This window comes from Hirsutella rhossiliensis, assembly GCF_020360975.1.
Source record: "Hirsutella rhossiliensis strain HR02 chromosome Unknown scaffold00022, whole genome shotgun sequence".
In the NCBI taxonomy this organism is placed as follows: domain Eukaryota; kingdom Fungi; phylum Ascomycota; class Sordariomycetes; order Hypocreales; family Ophiocordycipitaceae; genus Hirsutella; species Hirsutella rhossiliensis.
Window position 1 is genome coordinate 96,070 of NW_025408688.1, and position 20,222 is coordinate 116,291.

General features: G+C 56.2%; 2 protein-coding genes across 2 annotated transcripts; one reads left to right on the plus strand and one right to left on the minus strand.

The window, feature by feature from the left end:
• Positions 1-549: 549 nt before the first annotated feature.
• On the minus strand, positions 550-2,741 carry HRG_11668 (transposase; the record flags this gene model as incomplete). The annotated part of the gene is made up of 5 exons (XM_044870138.1): positions 550-608; positions 672-679; positions 1,031-1,134; positions 1,188-2,267; positions 2,436-2,741. 5 exons carry the CDS (start codon positions 2,739-2,741, stop codon positions 550-552), a joined length of 1,557 nt encoding a protein of 518 aa, XP_044714633.1.
• Positions 2,742-14,963: 12,222 nt separating this feature from the next.
• On the plus strand, positions 14,964-19,523 carry HRG_11669 (ATP-dependent DNA helicase PIF1; the record flags this gene model as incomplete). The annotated part of the gene is made up of 9 exons (XM_044870139.1): positions 14,964-15,190; positions 15,638-15,706; positions 15,768-16,293; positions 16,376-16,891; positions 16,981-17,441; positions 17,581-18,056; positions 18,496-18,683; positions 18,757-18,967; positions 19,018-19,523. The coding sequence occupies 9 exons, from the start codon at positions 14,964-14,966 to the stop codon at positions 19,521-19,523; spliced, it is 3,180 nt and encodes a 1,059-aa protein (XP_044714634.1).
• Positions 19,524-20,222: the final 699 nt, after the last annotated feature.

Sequence of the window (20,222 nt, forward strand, 5' to 3'; positions counted from 1 at the left end):
GGTCACTCGCTTGCTCTTCGTAGATGACCAGTGCAGGACATTGCCTCTGATCGTGAAATCAGCAGGGCTCTGTTCCTCGTTGGCGAGCACAATAACAAAGCCCAGTTGTGAGCTTAGGTCTTTGTTGTTCGCGAACGAACCGTCCGTGAATACCATTAGCTTCGCAGTCGAAAAGGCCAAGGAACATAGCGGAGTCCTCGTTGCAGGTTGTCGGTCTGCCATTGTATCCGCTTGTTCAGGGTCTTGTAGTCCGGGGCTTCCGGCTGCTGCACTTGTGCTGCGACTGAGTAGTCGAACGTGGCCTCGGGCTGGCAGATTGATGCGATATATGCTCGCGCGCGCGCTGTTGGGCGTATTGCTGCGCGCGATCCGTGGAGGAGAGAAAGATGGTGGCTAACTTCTGGCCTTGGCCCTTCTGCTGGATGATAAGGTCGTCTTTTTCGGCTAGAAGTGTGAAACCATTAAACTCGAGGAGTCGCGGCCGATAGCTGGCTCCTTGGTTTCGAGCGGAGCTTAGCCTTCTGGATCTCTCTTTCTGCGGCCGCGAACTCAGGGAGGCGAGGAGGAGGTGTCATCCGTCTGCATAGCGACCATGCCGAAGCCGGCGGCTTGATCATTGGAGATCAACAAGCAGGGGTCAAAGGTGGAATGTGTCATACCGAGGCGCTCACGATGATGCCTATAATATGTCACGAACCAATGGAGACCTGACTCTGCTATGCCATACAGGGAAGGATGACATGGATGATGGTGTCTGGGGATAGCGGGCACTAATTCCGCTGGGAGGCGTGCGAGTATCGTACGATTCAGGGGTTTTGGACTGAATATATGCTTGTGTGATATCACGCAGGAAGACGGAGGCTTCACCTGCGAGGAGGGGCAATTGAGAGGAGTAGCCGCTGTGCTGCCGTTGCACGGTCGGCGACTGGGTAAGGATATTCTCTTTATCACGATCGTTATAGCCTTGAATGACGAGACGGGATTTCTCGTAGGGCCTTGTGGTTGGTCCGAGTCCTTTAACTTCGCGGACCATGCGTGCTTTAAAGAGTCTTTGGCCTTTGTGGGCCACGGGTCGAAACGAATGAACTCAAACACACCCTGTGCGATTAGGTTGTTAATCTCTTGGGTATCGGACTGTTCAAAGGGGCACCTGGTGTGGTGATGTGGCCTTCGCGGCGCAATTGAACAGCGTGATCATAGTGATTAACTTCCTTCTTTGACAGGTTGGCTACGCCGGTCTTGGGCTTGTTCTTGGAGCCTTTGGGGCGTCCTCGTCGGCGTTGTTCAGGTAGGAGCACAGGGGCAGGGGCATCATCTTGATCGGGGTTAGGGGGTGCATTGGGGTCGACTCGTCGGGGATTTGGCTGCGAGTCGTCGTGGGGTTGTGATGAGGGGGCCTGAGGATCACGGTGGTATTTCTTGACCGCTGTGATCCTGAAGTTGCGGGGGCCATTGACATGATTGATTGTTATTTCGTGGCCGTTATTGCCGATAACGATCCACGGGCCGGTCCAGCCGTCAGCCTCTCTCCACACGAGGACCTCGCTCTGCAGGGGAAGCTCTGCAGCGCGCTCTACATTTGGTCCATTCCTCGTGTTGAGGGCATCTCTAACCTGACGGGCAGCGGCAGCACGGTGCAGAGCTGCCATGGCTTTCCGAATAGCCTCTGCGCGCTTGATCATAGGGGGAGAGGGCGGTGAATCGTGGTTGATTCGTGGGTATGCGCCGAAGACGAGGAGGGTAGGGACAAGGCCATCCGGGCCGGCTGTGTCATTGACTGCCTTTACAGCCATTTGGAGGAGGGCATCTGGGCTTCTCGACTCACCCAACTCTGCTTGGAGGATATCGTAGGCGCGGCGGAGGGGGCCGTGTGCCTTTTCTACCTTTCCAATCGAGTTGTGGGCTTCGATAGGCACCTGCCTGCAAGTGATACCCATCAGCGATGCCTCTTTTTGGAACTCCTCTGCTGCAAAGTTAGTGCCGGCATCGTGGCGCATAAAGTCCGGGGGGCCTTGGTAGGTGTCTATCCACAGCATCCGTAGCGTTTCCCAGGTGTCTCGGGCGGTCATCGAGGGGAGGAACCTGGCGCCTTGGAACGCTGTGGCTTCGTCGATCACGTGTAGCACAGGCTTTCCGCCTATTTGGACTACATCCGCGGTTATCTCGAAATTGAACTCGCGGTCGTCTCTAAGGGTAAACCTGAAGCGTTGGGGGGAGGTGCCGTTGATTTGACAGTGGTGGCACATCCTCGTGATCTCACGGATTGACTGCTCATCAATATCATCATGCCCGGCACATCTAAGCAGTCGGTGGAGTCTAGCTGTGGCCGGGTGACCGAATCGTCGGTGAAGTCGTCGCAATTCGCGTTCGGTCAGGAATACTCTCGCAGTCTCTTCTTCACCTAGATGGAACCATGCGTGGCCCCATTTACGTACTGCGGGAACGCGAATGTCATCGCGGACGACTTCGTTGGTCTGATTGTTGAAAAAGCCTAGCCGGTCCATATCGGCTAGGGAGAGGAGGAACGGGGTCTTAGTGGGAAGAACGTGGAAATCAACGGGCCCGAATGCCGTGCGAATCGCGGTCGCACCGACAGACACAATCCGGGGTCCATCTCCAAAGGAGATGCCTGCCTGGCCTGCGCGGGTGGTATCGAGGGTAGCGCAGTGGTCTTCGCGCTGCCAGGCATGGAATTGGTCTAGGCCAGCGGTTGAAACGTCGGAAGCACCTGTGTCGAGCATGATGCCCTGATAACGCGTTGTGTAACGGTCATCGACAAGGAATTGTTGTGCCGGGGCCTTTTGAGGAGCGCTATAGGCATCTTCCTTAGTCAGACGGTGTAAAACAGCGTAATCTGCGAGGAATGATTGCGTGAAGAACAGCGAGCCAATCGCTGGGTCTTCATCGTCAATTTCATTGGCAGTATCATAGTCAGGGACAGGGTCTCGTCAAGTTCATGACCTTCGAATTCGGCGAGGAACATGGCGAAGTCCGGGGTCGTGTCGGAGGCATTGTGGGCATTAAGGAAATACATCCGTGATTGTTTCCGTTCTTCTATGGTATGCTTGGTAGACCAACAGCCAGCTTTGCCGCAGATGAAGCACACCTTCTTTCTCTGCGGCTGTCGTTTGGGGTTCGCGCTGTTATTGTTGCGGAAGGGGGGTCTATTCTGTTGATACTTGCGGTCGGTATACCATTGGGTGCTACCGTTGTCCGTGATCGCAAGTTCAATAGAGGCGCGGAGGTCGGCAAAGAGTTGTTCGCAATGGGCGGGGCTTTGTACAAGGCTTGCTTGAGCTCAGGCGTTCCACGGCAAGCGTGGATGACTGCGTTGCGGAGGTTGCTTTCGCCAGCTATTTCCGGCCCAATCGCTCGTTGACACAATTGGAGCTTGTCAAGCATTATATCAAGCACAGCGTGGAGGTCCTTGTCACTGTGCTTGCTACGGACACTGTTGAAGGTGATAGTTGACCAGTCCGTATGGTAATGCTCCAGATTCACGTTGGTATCGAAATGTTGCTTAAGTTGTCGGTAAGCGGCGGCGAACGTGAGGTCTGGGTCAAGATAAAGGTCATAGTAGGTCTTTGCTCGACCTGTAAGGGCGCGGGGGAGAAAGGCGTGTAGCTGGCTCTCGGGGACTTCAACCGAACGGCAGGTGGTTAGGAAGTTCCTGATCTTATCGTCAAGGAGATCGTAAGGTTGACCTGAGTAGGCATCTTCCTTATTCCAAATCTTGACGAAGAGGGCGAGAGTCTGGGCATTGGTCGGGGTGTTCGGCACGTCTCGTGGTGGCAATGTGCGGTATGGGGTGTATTGTGGCGGATCTGACTTGGCTCTTGGGGGAATCGCCACTGAATTGGGGTAGGTAATAGGGGGAGCTGGTGTTACCTGGGAGCTATCCTTGTGCGGTGAGGAAGGTGTAGCTCGTCGGAGCGTTTGTAAAAGCGGTTGGGGTGACGGATTGAGTGGCCTGCTGGACAGGTTGTACAGGCGGTTGAATAGGTGGTGAGAGGCAAAGGGATCGCTGCGGGCGTGGGTTGTGCTCCTTCGTCGATGGAGGCGACCGGGGTATCCTGGGTTTCCAATATTCTTCGGTGACGAGGAAGCGAGAAGATAGTCATGTCGGCATCTTCTCAAGGGGCCAGTGATCACTTCCTTCGTACGAAGATAGTTGACGAATGCAGCTCGAATCGTTGGCTCAATCCTTCCGAAGAGTGCACTATTCCATCCTTCGAAGTGCTCTTGGAACATAATAAGAGTGTCGATTCTCCCTACATTGGCTCTCTCATAGTCGGTCCACGCACGGGCGAGTTGTGTGATCAGGTGGCGTGGCGTTGGCTCTTCCTCTGGGTTCACAGGGGTGCCAGAGGATAGGTCAATGTCTGACAGGTCGATCGGTATGCCAGTATATTTGTCCAGCCATCCTTGCACTCTCTCCTGGCTTGGGGGATCGCGAGCAATATAGATAGTAGGGACGGGGGTATTACTACTGCCTCCCGGGGCACTGCTGCTAGGTCCTGCAGACATAGTGTCGGAGGTGAATGGTAGTAATCAATTGTACTGATTAAAGCACAATCGCGAGGGAGTCGGAATGCGTTGCTGACGCAGCTAAGCTATGTCTTTTCCTTTCCTTCGAACGGTCGGTGAGTTGCTCGGCGGAACGGCAGTTAGGAATAGCAATAGGTTAGCCGTAGGTTCTGCTTCTTTCTTCCGAACGGCACAGTGAGTTGAAGGCGGATCGGAATAAGGAGTGTCTCCTGCTCTTAGCACAAACTTGTCGTCTTCGAACGGTCGGTGAGTTGCTCGGCGGAACGAATCACGGAGTTTGTCTCTTCTACCCGTAGAGGAAAGTATCACTTTCTCCGAACGGCACGGTGAATTGCAGGCGGATCAGATCGGTGACTCTTCGTCTACCTTGCTGCTCTGTGGCTCCTTCGGGACCTGGAACCACTGATCAGTGATGGTAGGCACCTATGTGCCTACAGATACGCATGCGCACAAGCTGTAGGCTGAGTCACAGTCACGACAGGTAGGGTAACCGGTGATGACTTCAATTGTAACTAACTAGGAAGAGGAAGCTATTCACAAGAAACGGAATGTGCACCGGTAATGGGGCATGCAGCCGGGGCTGCGTGCCCTGATCGCGGGGTAGGGTGTCACGTGGGAGTCGTGCATGAACCGTGATGGTATCCCGATTGCACGGGTTACTCAGCAGGTTAGTATTCCAACACTTAAGCTTATCAATAATTATTAATATATATTGCAGTACGAGATGGGCAGCAAGCATTAATCTTGAGTGGAATAAAGCTCTTGATTCTTCTATCTAGAGAGGGAGTGTAAATGATCTTATATAGCTAGAAGAACAGTGGAAGTGAATGAATAACCCAGCTGTTGGGTTGTGGCTGTGAAAAGCGTAGGCAAAAGGAAGGTTAATTGCCTGCATTAGCCTAGGTTGACTGGAAGACAAAATGAGTCTTGGCTGAGTATACGGCCGAATATGCCTCGGCTGAGGGAATGGTGAATAAGCCTTGCAAAAGAAAGGTTGATGAGGCTTGTAGATATTGATGTGCCAGTGTAACAGTGCAACATGTACGATCCGCGCGCTCGTTGCTCGACGTAGCGTTGGCTATGATCAAATGCTTTGGGGTCAATGGTGGCGATTTTGGTGGCTTGTCCTTTTTGCTGAAGCGATAGGGATCCTATGTCCAGCAGGGTAAGTTTTGCACCATTGAAGTCAACCGTTGTTCCTGGGGTCATCGATGTCTTTGGTTTGGCTCGAAATTGTGCTTCCTCGAGCTTTTCTTCTTCACGGGCGGAAAAGCTGTCTGTTCCAAGCATAAGGGTATCATCTGTCTGCATTCCAACAATGCCAAACGTGTTAGGGCCGGTGTTTGTGATCAAAAGGCAGGAATCATAGGTTGAAGTAGACATATCAAGGTTCTTGAGGTGATGTTGTTGATATGTACGATACCAATGGACTCCAGTTTCTGCAATTCCGTATAGGGGCTTGATAACACGAATGATCGTTCCATGGGGGTATTTGCCTTGCAATTCGGTGGGCAAATAGGTCAGAATTGTCCGGAATAGCTCGGTTTGGGATTGTGGGTATGCTTGAGTGATGTCGCGAAGGGAAAGGGTCATGCCGTTGCCTTGAAGAAGTCCGGGGGCAATAGCTAAAATGAGTCTTTGACTAACGCGTTGAATTGTCGGAGATTGCGTTAGTAGGGTGGTCTTCTCAAAGTCGCTATGTCCTTGAACAACAAGTCGTGATTTCTCGTACGGTTTGGTGTCTTTGCCTTTGACTTCACGAACCATTCGGGAGCGAAAGATGTGATGATTACCGTGAATCATTCGATCGTATCGTTCAAAGCTGAATACACCTCGTCCTACGAGGTCAGTGATCTCGATGTTATCGGATTCTTCAAATGGGGCGCCGGGAGCAGTGATGATGCCTTCATTCCTGAGTTTGATGGATAAAGCGTATGCATCTTCTTCCTTCTGAGTCAGGAAACTTTGGCCTGGAGGAGCGGTCATCATGATCAAATCCTTTGGCTTGTTCTTGGATCCGGGTGGGCGTCCTCTCTTGCGGGGTGCCGGGGGGTCAGGTCGGGCAGGGGTTTCTTCGTCCTGGGCAGGGGCAGGAACTTGAGGGATTGTGGAGTCATCACGCAGGTACGGCTGTACGTGCGTGGAACGAAAGACTTGGGGGCCATTGACTGTATCAATCGTGACGTTATGTCCGTCAATCGAAGCAATCTTGAAAGGTCCTTGCCAGCCGTCTTTTCTCTCCAAACACGAACTTCACTTTGCAGTGGGAGGATAAAACGTCGGCGGTGGACGGTCCGTTGCGCGTGCGAAGGGCATCTTTAACTTGTCTTTCCGCTGAGAGTTGGCGGAGCGTCTTCATCGCTTTCTGCATCGCGGCCGACCTTTTCAGGGTAGAAGCAGAAGGGGGCGATTCCGCAGTTAAACGAGGGTAGGCGCCAAAGACAAGCAAAGTTGGAACAATCCCGTCAGGTCCAGCTGTGTCGTTAATAGCTTTAAAGCCATTTGGAGCACTGCTTCGGCGGAGGTGACGTTGCTTAGTTCCGCGTTTAGGATGTCATACGCGCGTCGGAGGGGGGCGTTATATCTTTCAATTTTTCCGATGGACCAATGCGTCTCAACAGGCACTTGAGAGCATTTGATCCCCATGAGTTTTGCTTCTTGGCGGAACTCCATTGAAGCAAAGTTGGTCCCTGCGTCGTGTCGAATGGTGTCAGGGGGTCCAAGGTACGTGTCGATCCAGGCGGTCCGAAGGGTCTCCCATGTATCCTTAGCTGACATTGAGGTAGGAATCTTGCTCCTGGAAAGCAGTGGCTGCGTCCACAACGTGCAAAACAGGGCGTTGTGGGCTTCCTAGGTACATCACATCAACGATGATTTCGTAATTGAACTCTTGGTCATCCTTGAGGGTGAATTTGAAGCGTCTCGGGCTTGCGAGTGCATTTGACAGTGATGGCAGAACTTAGAGACAGTCTCTAATGTGCCTATCGAGACGTCGCTGTGGCCAGCTTGCTTCAGAAGGTGATATAGCCTAGGGACTGCTGGGTGTCCAAATCGTCGGTGAAGTGTACGAATCTCAGCCTCTGTGAGAAACGTGATGGAGTCTTCGGCCTTAGAGAGAAAGAACCAGGGGTGTCCCCATTTACGGGTGACAGGGATGCTCATTTGGCGATTAGTACAATGATTAGTACATTCGATGGTGTCTTTGATGTTGTTAAAATATATTCCAAGACGGTCCATATCGGCCAAAGAAAGCAGGAAAGGGGTAGGAGTCTGAAGAATATGGAACGTGATCCGTCCGACTGGTGTTTTGAGGGCGATGGAGCCAACCGAGTGAATGGCTTCGCCATTCCCGAATTTGATGGTAGCCTGGCCGGACTTGGAGCTGTCTAGGGCTACAGAGCGATCTTCTCGTTGTAAAGCAATGTACTGAGAGTGACCGGCTGTAGAGACTTTGGCTGCACCTGTGTCAATCATGATGCCTTGGAATTTGTCTTTGAATAGCGGTCTTCAATAACAAATTGTGAGGCGGGAACAGTGTTTTGATCTGTACGGTAAGCGTCTTCACCAGTGATCAAATGGTTGAACGCTTGCTGGCAGAGCATTTGACTTGCTTGCCACTGTTTCGGGTTAGCATCGTCATCCTGATTCTCATCCCAGTCGCCGTCATCGTCAGCGGGTCGCCTTCAATGCCTTCGTAGTCCGTCACATAGGCCGCGAGTTCCACGGGCGTGCCCGTGAAGTGACAGTGGGCTACATATTGACTCTGGCCTTCTGACGTTCTTCGGCCGTGTGTTTGATGGACCAGCAGCCTTCTTTGTTGCACACGAAGCACTTCCTAGTCCAGGGGCGGTTGTTGTTGCCTTGAGGGCGTTGGTTGAATCTACCGCGGTTGTAGCTCTGGCATCTGAAGTCTCTGCTTCCTCTGTATCCACTACCTCTTTCGCGGTTGTTGTTGTATCGACGATCAAGGTAGTACTGCTGGTTATCATCCTGGGCGTATTGGGGGGTTGTGCCGCGTGCGAGATGTGTTTCAATGGAAGAACGAAGATCTGCAAACAACGCCTCTATCTTGTTTGATGGCTTGAAGAGGCGTGCTCCAATTCTGGCACGCCGCGGCAGGCGTTGATAAGGGTTGTTCGAAGGTGAACTTCATCAGCAAATTCCTGCCGAGGGCACGCTGACACCGTTGCAACTTGTCGAAGAGTAGCTGGAGCACTTCCTGGAGTGACCTCGTAGCGTTGGCATTATCCATACGAAGCTTAGTGAATGTAGTTGTAGTCCAATCCGTGTAGTAATGGGCGTGGTTTCTAAAGGCACGGGCGTGGGAAGAAAGACGGACGAAGCGAGGGCTGAGTCCAATAGCGCCGGAGGGCAAAAAAAAGGGGGGCTAGGACGAAAAAGGTAATCCTTAAACAACCAAATCGGAAGGCGGGATTTAGAAGTTTTGGGGTTTTTAGGTTCTCCAATCAGCAGGCAAGAAAGGTTCTCCAATCAGAAGCCAAGATTTTCGAGGGTGAAAGTAGTTTTGGGTTTTTTTCCCGTCCAGAAGAGCCTTTCGTTCCTCAAGGCAAAGGCAGAGGCCTGTTGCGTCAGGCACGGTCGCTTCGTCGGCGTACAGGAGAAGGCAACAGGAGAAGGCAACCCAGCGGGGTTGCGCAAAGAGCCTTGAGGAACGAAAGACTTGCGGTTGGAAGGGGAGGCAGTGTGGTTTTCGATCCAGTCAATCCTGATCAATCGATATTGACGGATTGATTGAATTAACCAGTAAGATTGTCACGAGGGGAAGGCTCGCCAGCCGCGGCTCGCGCAAAGAAGCCTTGAGGAACGAAAGTTGGCATTGGCATTGGCAGAGGGGAAACGTGGGGGGGAACAGGGAAGAACCGGGGAGGAACAGGGGTGGGAAGAGGAGCCGGGACCAATGAGGAGGGATTTTGGGAATCCCAGCCGACCAATCACAAGAGGCGGTCAAAAACCCAGGGCGAAGGAGGGCGGGGTCAGCGGCGCGTCAGAAGGCCTTTCGTTCCTCACGAGGGGAAGGCTCGCCAGCCGCGGCTCGCGCAAAGAGGCCTTTTGGAACGAAAGTTGGCGATGGCGACAGGAGAAAGTCGGGGAGAGGAGAGAGTTGGCGACAGGAGATAGGAGACAGGGGAAGTGAGAGGAAGACAGGAAGAAGAGTGAGATAAGAGATATGAGATGGAGATCCGGCGAGAGACGTAGAGCATTATCGTGAGTGAAATCGAGACAGAGCGTCAGAGAGGCAGCCTAGGCCGCTGCAAGGAGATTTTGCTTTGCAAAGGCGCAAAGGGCGTGGAGAGGCGGCAGGGGTGAAGAGAGTTGTGGGTGGGTAATGCATGTGTGGGCGAGTGGAAGGCTCTGAGGATTTACAGGTGCTATAAGTGGTGGATATAAACAGAATAAGGAGTATATTGGAGAAGTTTTGACTGGATTGTCTTTGTGAAAAGGAGAGCAAGAGGAGAAGGAAATATCCCATTAGGGCCTTTCGCACTTGAGTTTGAGGATGATGAAACATGTTCCTTGTCATGTTGTGTTGTTTCGTTCGTTGCTTTACAGAATATTCTTGGGCGGATGTCGGGCGCGGTGGGGTCGGGAAGAGATTGACGCCGGAGGTCTGATAGGGCCAGAGGCGGATGTGGCTGGGTGATTGACTGGCTCGGTGTCCGTCTCTGAGTCTCCGGGTCTTCGTGGGACAGAAGGGAGGAAGTGTCGGATTTGGCGGGGCCTCGACTATCACAGGCGGCGACTATGGTGGAAATTTCTGGAGAAAGTCGCGGTCTCTTGGTTGGGGTTTGGTCGGGATCGGGCAATGACCGCTTTGATGTCATCATAAGGATCGACTGACCTAGATGCAGGCGGCGTGGGGAGGCGCCGCTTGGGGCGGCATTGCGTTTTTGGTAGAGGTAAACCTGGCCAACGCATCGCTATAGTCCGAGGGTTGCCGACTGAGCCCTTGGGTGTCGTCGGCAGTAGCTGTGTCGCAGAAGCCTGGTTGGACATGGCCCTGTCAAGGAAAGTCCATGTATCGGGGACGACGATGAAGATATAGTCTTGCTCGAAGGCCGGGGCATGTGTCATGATCTGGTGATCGAGTAAGCCGGCGATTTTGCCCGTGCAGGTGAGGAGAGCGTTCGGCTGGAACTGGCTATCGCGCCTCTCGGTCATCTTCTTGCATAGGAGGTCCAAGGATTGGCGTGAATGGGGAAGATGACGAAAAGTTGAAAGGGATGAAAGCCCTTGAAGGGTGTTTTGCCCGGAATCCCAGGACAGATAAAGGTCGAGAGCTGGACAAAGCCGCAACAGCTCAGCTGGGTGTCGTCAAGGGCCGCAGCCGAGTTTCCATGCAGAAGGTCGCGGCCGGAACCGATGACAGGTCCCGTGAAGGAGACAATGGGTTGTATCGCTGGGAAGGCATCCGCCGAGCCGAGGGTGCGAGGATGACTCTGTGGCCATCGTCAGAGATGGTAGTGGTGACGGAGGTCTGGAGCATACACCTACGGCTGGTAGCTGTGGTCGCGGACGATGAGAGCCGGGATGGTGTATTCTGTAATGTTGTCATCCTCCGACTCGAAGCTATCACGTCGCTCGATTTCCCACGTCAGGGCAAAGGGATGAACACGGCCGACCATAAAGAACCACTGCTCGGTCCATTCCGAGGGGATTATCTGTTGGTTGTATATGGAAATATTAAGGCTCAAGAAGATGCAGGTCGATGGATTGTCAGGATCTGACCGGATTGCTGCATACTCTGGAGTCGACAGCCATGAGGGCGTTGGAAGGAAGACCCTCGCTAGGGTTTCTGCGTTGAGCCCTTTGACACGATGCTCATTCTGGTAGGCGAACCTAGACGGGCAGCCGGGCTGGACAAAGGCCATCATGGACATGTCGGCGCCAGCATTTTTCTGGCTGTCAAGAGGTTGCCGCGGGAGGACGAGGTATCGACGTTGAGCTGGGAGGCCGACATCGTGAGAACATGGCAGATGTGGTCACCGTGGAAGTGTAAAGGAGGGTTAGGCAGAGTAGAGGTAGGCATCCTATAAAGCAGGTTTTCTTGCTGCTCGAAAGAGGGCTCGTGGCTCGGGTCGGGAGACTTGAGAGTCAGTGAATGCTACCTAGGTGATAGATCAGAAGCGGGGTATGCGGGAATGAGCTGGCGAGGTTCTCGAGCAGTCTCGACCATCTGGTTCTGTGGTCGTGAGTGAAGTAGGAGCCGGGGTTGGAAGTTGAGTAGGGGTGATGGCTATGTTGCGAGAAGTTGGAGGTCGGCGAACGGTAAGGTTAGTGTGGGTAAGACTGCGGAGAAAGAAAGTCCAGTAGTCCCCTTCGGTGTCATCGTTGCATGGAGTAGATAGCAAAGGGGGCAATAACGAATGAGAGTGAAGGAAAGAAAGAGGTTATGGTAGTATTGCAGGACTCCCTTTGACGGTCGTCGGTAGTTGGATGGGCATTGCGTGCGGCTGAGCGAGGCGGGTGCCGACCGTGTCGAGTCTACTATTGGGACACGGTGAAGTCGGATATATGGGTCGACCTGAGGAGGAGGATGCGAGTTGGTCACGAGAACTTTCCAAGAGGGTTTGCAAGTCGAGACTCCGGTGGCTAGCGACTACAAGAGGACAGGCAGGGGGGTCCTGGCTATCGCTTTAGCATTAAGGCCGTTGATGCGACATTGGTGCTGGCGAGGGAGCAAATCTAGAAGGGTAGTCCGGCTGCATGAGGGACGTCATGGACATGTTATCGCCGGCAGCCTTGTGGCTGTTGCTCGACGAGGCGGATTGGCGGGTATTGATGGTGAACTGATGCGCAAGGTTGGTAGGATGGTGTTGGAAGGGCTGAAGAGTATGGTTTGAAGTGTGCGGCAGGCGGTTGTCGCGGCCATCTCCATGTGCCGGAGGTCGGCAGTGGCCAGGATTCGCTGGAGTGCGCAAAAGAGAGCACGGCGATGGAAGGGTCGCTTTGGCAAAGCCGGGGTAGCAGGTCGCACGTGGAGACCAGGCGAGGCCGGGACGGTGGACGCACATAGATAGGCATGGTAACGGGGAATATAGAGGGTAGTATTGCATCGCCTCGGTACCATAGGGAAGCATTTTATAGGGAAGCTATAAGGAAGAAACGCCACGGCCATGAGGGAAGTGATGGCTAGGGAGCTTCCCATTCGGGAGAAGTAGCGTCGTCAACAAGCGAGACTGTCCAAGTGGAGGTGCTCCGGAGCCAAAGCTTTATAGCCTGTTGCCAATTTACGGCAGTCGACGTCGAGGAGGCAGCAGCATGGCGGACAGTCCTGCAGTGAAGTTAAGCGAGGCGGTTGCTCACCCTGAAGCCTGTTCGTTGTCAGTCGGGGATGGAGAAGAGGGTGAGAACGTGAGCGGGTCGGGTTCGGGGCTCGGAGATGGTGCGACAGGAGCCGGTGTAGATGTGGTGGCAGCTTCTGAGAGGGGCCGCAGAGCACGGGGGGAGAGCCTGGGACGGTTACGAAGATACGAATCACGGGCGAATGCGGCATCAACGTTCCGGCCGATTCAGCCTAGGAAACCTGTGGTTGAAGACACCGCATGGAGACAGCACGCAGAAGCAATTGCGAGGTCGTTGCCGAGAAGACCGCCGCGAGGCGGTTTGCGGTCAAACAGAGCACGGAAGTTCCATAATATGGTTAGCAGCGGAAGTTCCGCGCAACATCAGTCACCGGGTCAGCTTCCGAGGCCCCTGTTGCCTAGGGAACGTGGAGATATGGGGTAGCGGACTCTGATCGTCCGCTCCTCATCGGCACTTTCTGCCTCAGGAGGAGATCCTGAAGATGAGGAGCAACGTGTTACGGCGGCGGCGGGCGATGTCCCGAGTGTTCATTCGAAGGAGGTACCGAAGCTTCGATCCATCCAGCCTAGGGAACCGGTATTCGACAACTTAAGAGAAAACGGGCAATTAGCAGCAGCGATTGCGTCTGGTTTGCCCAAGCGCCGTCGGGGACGGAGTTGGCGGGTAAAGGGAGTACCAGGCCGCAGGGGTGTCTCCAACGCAGCAGGTACGGCGCAGCATCCGGGGCCGTCTCCTGTGGGGTGCGACGCCGCGGCAGAGCCAGCGGACGCTTCGCTGAGCGGGCGGAGGCTGCAGCAAAGGGAGGTGGGCGGCTCATCGCGGGTGGCGGCTGGGGAGCCCGTGCAGTTTGATCGGCAGCAAGAACGAGGAGAGTGCTGGAAAGGGCAAGGACTGAGGTCAAGGTTCGGCGTGGAAAACGTTCGCCAGCACGGCCCGGTGCCTGTCCAGTGCAAAGGGCCGGATGGCGTGTCAGGGGATGCGCACGTAGTCGGGCAGTCGTCGCCAAAGCTGCCGCATCCGACGGCTTGCGAAGAAGCGAATCAGCCACGGAGAGAAGAAATCATGGATCGGAGGCGGCCCGGAGGCGGCCCGGAGGCGGCCCGGAGGCGGGAGAAGAGAAAACGTCTTCCTGGTCCGGACGAGCGCCCGAGAAAACAGATTCGGAGTGGAATCGGAAGGCAGAGGAGTCGGGAGCTGCGGGCCGAAGACCTGGCGAGTGTGCTGCGTTTTTTGGAGGAAGACTTCGCCATGAAGGAGAGGCTGTCTAACGATCAGACGTGGTGTACGCCAATACCGCACGACAGGAAGGTGTCGACGGTGCGGGATTTTTATCAGGCGTTCCACGATGCGAGCACGTTGCCGATACGGACCTGCATGACAGCTACCGCAAGCGTACGAGAAAAGAGCTGAGGAGATCAGATGGGATCAATGGCTGTCAAGCTGCGTGCCAGAGGGCGGCCGCTCACCATTTTCATGCCGGAGCTGCTTTCCCGAAGGCGAGCCCGTGTCGGTGTGTGCGGAGTGTGCCCGATGCCTGGCGCGCGGGAGTCTGTCGCCGGCGGTCCATCTTCACACTCGCCTTGGCTGTGAGCACATGTTCCCGATGAGCTCAAGGGACTGACGCCGGTCGAAGAGAAGCTCGTCTCGCTCAACTCCTGCTATGGGTTTGTCACGAGATATAGCATTCCGGGCGGGCAGAGGCAGGCCGTGAGGTATCCGAGGCACGTCAAGGGCCACATCACAGTGTTTCCCAACAACGTGCAGGAGCTGGCGACCAAGGTGCTCCCGCACCCCCTTTTGCAAGCACTGGACGAGATCCACGTTTCGTGGCAGGGCGTGGAGAAGCCGGCACCGAGCGACCTGTCGAGTCTCTTGTCGGTGAGGCGGCGGGTCGTCGAGAGGGCTCTTGTTTGGCTGAAGAGGAGCAACCCCCACTACGCCGAGATCGAGATCGACGTGGCGGAGATGGAGAGTTGGGAGACCCGATAGACGGGGTGCCGGCCTTGGTGTATGATCGCATGGAGCGGAACGAGCCGTCCGCATGGGAGAAAACGCGGACGGCGCACGTTGTGCCGCCCACGGAGCGCGCCATGGACGACGAGGGGTCGGTGGAGATCGAGGAACTCTTCGCTCTGCTCAACCAAAGGCAGGAAACGGGAGGCGAGGCTGAAGGGCACGGGCCCAACGAAGAAGGCGCGGGTCGTGATGGAGTTGGTGCTAGCCCCGATCAGAACGTTCGACCAATCAACGAGGTGACGTCTTCCGGCATGTTCGGGCTGGACGGACCGCCAGACGTGGCGGATGTCGAGAAGCTGCGGTTTGCCTGTGACGCTGTTGGCGCAGGTGCCGACGGCCGCGCGGGCCCGAGAACGTGGGTCGGATCCTCGGTGGGGGGGGCTCGAGGGCGTGGCGACGATGGCAGTGAGCCATACATTCGAGTCTCGCGGGGGGATGAGTTTGCCGACTCCTTTGAGACGTCCTTCTTCGCCAGAACGTTCCCGACCCTGTTCCCATTTGGCGTTGGGGACCAAGGCTGGCCGAAGAGGCCATAGCCGAGGCGGGAAGGCCCTACCAACTTGCGAGGCACCGGTAGAGCTGTTGAGGCAGGGGCGGCTGCGGGAGACATCGTATCCTCCCGAAGCTTGAACCTCCGGATTTGGGCCGACATCGTGCTCCGGCGCCATGGTGGCCGGTTTGCGTTGCACCACATATTTGCATTTCTCGTCTTCAACATGGGGGTGCGGTCGAGGAACCGCCGCGTCAGCATGCTGAGTGTGGCGAGGAAGGACTTCGGCAAGGTCGAGCGCGTTGCCCGCTCGATGACCGCGCAAAGGTTAGCGGCGGCGAGGGTCGAGTTGGAGAGCTCGGGCAAGACGACCGATGAGGGCGTGAAGGAGCTTCTCAGGAGCCTCTCGCTGTACGGCCACCGGCAACCCATGTCGAGAGGTTCGGCTCAATATGCGGCGGAAAATCCAGTCGCTCATCGTTGGCTACGGCGTTCCGGCCATCTGGTTCACCATCAACCCAAACGACATTACGAACCCGGTGAAGCTGCGACTGGCGGCATATCGGACACGCGATCCCGGCGCGGCCGAGGAGTTCCTAGAAGGCCTTGGGAGTGCGTACAAGCGGACAAGGCTGGCCATGTCCGATCCGATGAGCGCCGCCGTATTCTTCCACCGGGAGATGAAGCTCTTCTTCGATCATTACGTGAAGGTCGGAGAAGAGTCGGTATTCGGGCGCATCGGCAAGTACTATGGCGCTGTGGAGACCAACGAACGAGGGGCGCTTCATGTTCACGGCTTGCTCTGGTTGCACGGAAACGCGCATCTCAGCTCGATGCTTGCCGACATCCACGGGGAGGATCAGGCGGCGTATCGCGAGCGAATCATACGATACGTCGATAGTGTCTTCTCCGAGGTAAGAATAGCTAAGACGTGTCACTGAGAACCTGAATTGCTCGTCCGATGGACAAACGGGGCCAGGCTGACGTGCAAGATAGGATCTGGATCAGGAAGGGTTCTGCGCCGTGCAAGCGGAGCGATCTGTGACGTCCGATATTTCCTCCCTGCTGGACAACACCGAGCAGTTTTCGGCCGCATTTGACGAGGAGGCCAACTTCTGTGCCGGCGCTACACAGGTTCACACGCATAGCCCGACCTGTGTCAAGTATTCCTTGGGCAAAGGAGCGCGGAAAGGGAATCCATGCCGGTTTAAGTCTCCATGGAGGTTGGTCGACAAGACCGCCATCACGGCAGACGGGGTGTTGCAGATCCGGAGGACTCACAGCATGGTCAATCGATGGAACAAGGCTATCGCTGTTGGGCTCCGGCACAACCACGACATTTCCTTCATTGCGACGCAGCGCAAGACCATGGCCCTTATGTATTATGTCACGAACTACGCGACGAAGGTGGAGGACCCGGTGTGGAAGCGTGTGGCGGCCGCGGCCGATCTCCTGGCCGCCTCAACGGGTGACGGCACGGCCAACGGAGGACAGGACGACGGTGGAGGTGCTGTTGGCGATGACGCCGCCAAGGGAACAGGACGCGACAGTTCTTGATGAGGGTGGCGAATCGTGTGTTCACGGAGCGTCCGCTATCTCAGGTCGAGGTCGTCGCTCATCTTCTTGGATATCCGGCCGAGTTCACCAACAGCAGCGCCTGGGCGTACCTGAACACATCTCTGCTGTACTGGGAAGTCTTTCGACGGTGGCCGTATCTCCGACGAGCAAGTGGCGCGGCGGCCATAGATGATACTCTGGATGAGTCGGTCGTTGTCGAAGAAGCAGGCCTGAGGATCTCCCACGTTGAGGCGTACCAGCACCGGGGAGAGCTCCTGCGAGGGCTATGCTTATACGACTACATATCGCTCGTTAGACTAAAACGCACCAGTAAGGATGAGAGCTGTGCGGCCTGGGGGGAGGTGCCCTTCGAGGATGGATGGGCGCCAGGGAGACGCTGGGTCCAGGTGCTCAGGCGGCCGGGCAAGCATGCTACCGTCTGCCTCGATGGCTACCTGAGCAAGGACTTCGGCCACAACGACGACGAGGAGTCGTGCCACCGGAGGTGTGTATAGCAACCGCCCTGCCGGCAGGCATCATCAGAGTGGCTAACCTCCCCTCCCCTTAAAGGGCAGCCGTGCAGCATCTTGCGCTATTTGTGCCGTGGAGTCCTTTCTGTGCGAAGAAACAGGTGAGATCAATAGCATCTGGGAGCGGGCGCGAGAGGCGCTGGCCCCGAGAATATCATGTCTCGTCGACAACGTGCAGCTGCTTCGACGATCAGCCGAAGACGCAAAGCGCGACGCCAAGCAATGGGCGGCCTCATCCGGCGATGGCGATTCCACGGTCGCCCACGTCGAGGAGGGCGAGACAGGCGAGGCGGGCGCAGAATTTGCAGCGACGTATCGGTCCAACAACATCGGAGACGCAACGCGCCTGATCGACGTCGTCCGAGGCGCAGTGGGCACGAATCAGGTGACGGCCAAGTCGCCGGAGCTCATGGCAATGATGCGGCAGCTCTGTCGATTCCAGCAATCGGCGCTCTGCTCAACGGCCGAGCTCGAGGCCATCGCGATTCCCGAACAAGGGTTGAGGTGCATAAGCATGCCAGGGCGGGTATTTTCCGGGGCCGCACTACCGCCGCAGGATCAGGTCAAGGCTATCAAGTCGCAGCAGATAAGTGCGTCGAGGAAAGGAGAGAATGATCCAAGGCGTACAAACCACAGTCGCAGTCCGGGAAAGCGATCGCCGAGCTGCGTTGCGGAGGGTGATGACCGGCTTCGGGAGGACGACGTCGAAATGACGACAGCCGACTCCGACGAGACGGCTAGCGACGCAGAAGCGGGAATGCGCGTCCAGCTTGGCCCATCGACCTCCTTCTTCGCGGCGGGCAAGGAGTTGTCAACACGGCTAACGCTGAACAAGAGGCAGTCGATCGCTTTCCTAATAATATGCCGCCAGCTCGATTTGATGCGACAAACGAATAGGGCGATGCCGGCCAGCTCTGCCAGTTCGTCGGCGGCGAGGGGGCACCGGCAAGTCGCGGATCATTGGGGCACTCGTCGAGCTGTTCAGTGGGAAGAGCCTTTCGAATCGTCTGCTGATCACGGCGACGTCAGACTGCCGCGGCGCAGATCAACGGCATCACGATCCACCCGCCTGCGGGTTCACTAAAGACCAAGGGGCGGGCGGCGCGAACACAGCCAAGGACCTTGACGGGGTGCGGCTGACAAAACGGGCGGAGCGGTTCATCCACGGCCAGTCTCGGATGGACTGGCAGGAGAAGGACGTGCTTGTCATCGACGAGGTGAGCATGCTCGGAGCGCGGACGCTGCACGCCATAAACGAGCGACTCTGTCGGCTTCGCGGATCGCAGAAAGATTTCGGGGATCCCCATCGTCCTCTTCTGCGGAGACTTTCAGCAGTTCCGGCCGGTCCAAGAGAGGTCGATCGTCCTGCCGAGCGCGGCCATCTCGTGGGACGTAGACAACTCGTTCAAGGCCGAGCAGCGGCACCAGCACGACAAAGCGCACGCGCTGTGGAAGAGATTCACGACGGTCGTCATGTTGAACGAGCAAATGCGCGCCGCCGGTGATCCGGAATTGCAGGGGCTGCTGAAGCGGATCCGGCAGGGTGTGCAGGACCGCACGGATCTGGACCTCCTCAACTCAGGTGCTACCGCGAGGGCAGGCGGATCCCTTGGGAGACTGGCATCACCGTGGTGACGCCGCTGAACAGGAATCGGTGGAACCTAAACATGGAGGCAAGCTTGGCGTTCCGGGTCCAGCAGCGGTCGACGATGCGCATCTTCATCTCCGAGCACAAGTGGAAGGAGGGCCTGCCGACCGAGGAAGAAGCGATCATGGTACTCAATCAAGGCGACGATAGCGCGATCCCCGTGCCGGCCGTCTTCATGTTCGTGGCCGGGATGCCGGTCGTCGTGAACCACAACACCCATCAGGGGCTGAAGCTGGTGAACGGCGCCGGCTACTCGGCGGTGGAGGTCATTGTCGACAAGGCGTCCCCAGGGCATCGAATCTCGTCCGACATGACGATCCACTTCGGCCGCCGGCGGGGATATTACTGGAATCGGCGACGACAAAGGACCTCCACTTCGTCGGGATGCCGCCGGGCACGATCTTGTTAACGCCGATGAGCGTCAGGATACACTGCCAACGAAAGCGGCCGTGGCAGCAGAACGACGTCAGCCGGAAGGGATTGCCGTGCGCAGCAGCCTTCGCCTGCACGGACTACAAGGTGCAGGGCAGAACGCCAGAGCGCGTGGCCCTGGAGCTGCGGGGACACGGACGACGAAAGTCGATGGAAGGGCCGTGCCCTCGCAATGCGACCCGTACAGCTTATATGTGCAGCTATCGCGCTGTCGAACGCTAGACGGCATCACGCTCGTGTCCAAGGTGCGGGAGAGAGACTTGGTGGGCAACCGAGTCCCCGAAGAGATGACCGTCGCGCAGGCCAGGCTGGAGGTGCTAAGCGAGAGGACTGTCGAGGAAGCTTTGCGTCGGTCGGATGGCGACGCTGAAGAGTCAAGGAGAGTTGTCAGGGTGAGGTGACGAGGGGGAGAAGACGGAGGAGCGCCGGCGGGCAAGAAGACAAGGGCACTGGGCAGCAGCGATCAACGAGGGCGACTTTTAGACTTGAAGGAAGAACCCGCTAGAAAGGCATGAACGAAAAGGGCAAAGACAAAAGACGCAAGTTTTAGACACAATAAGAAAACCGGCGGACGAAAGGAAAAAGGTTGGCATTGGCATTGGCAAGGGGGTAAACAGGAGTAATATAACGGGGGGGGAAACAGGGCAAGGCATGAGAGGGGCAAGAGAAGGCGGCA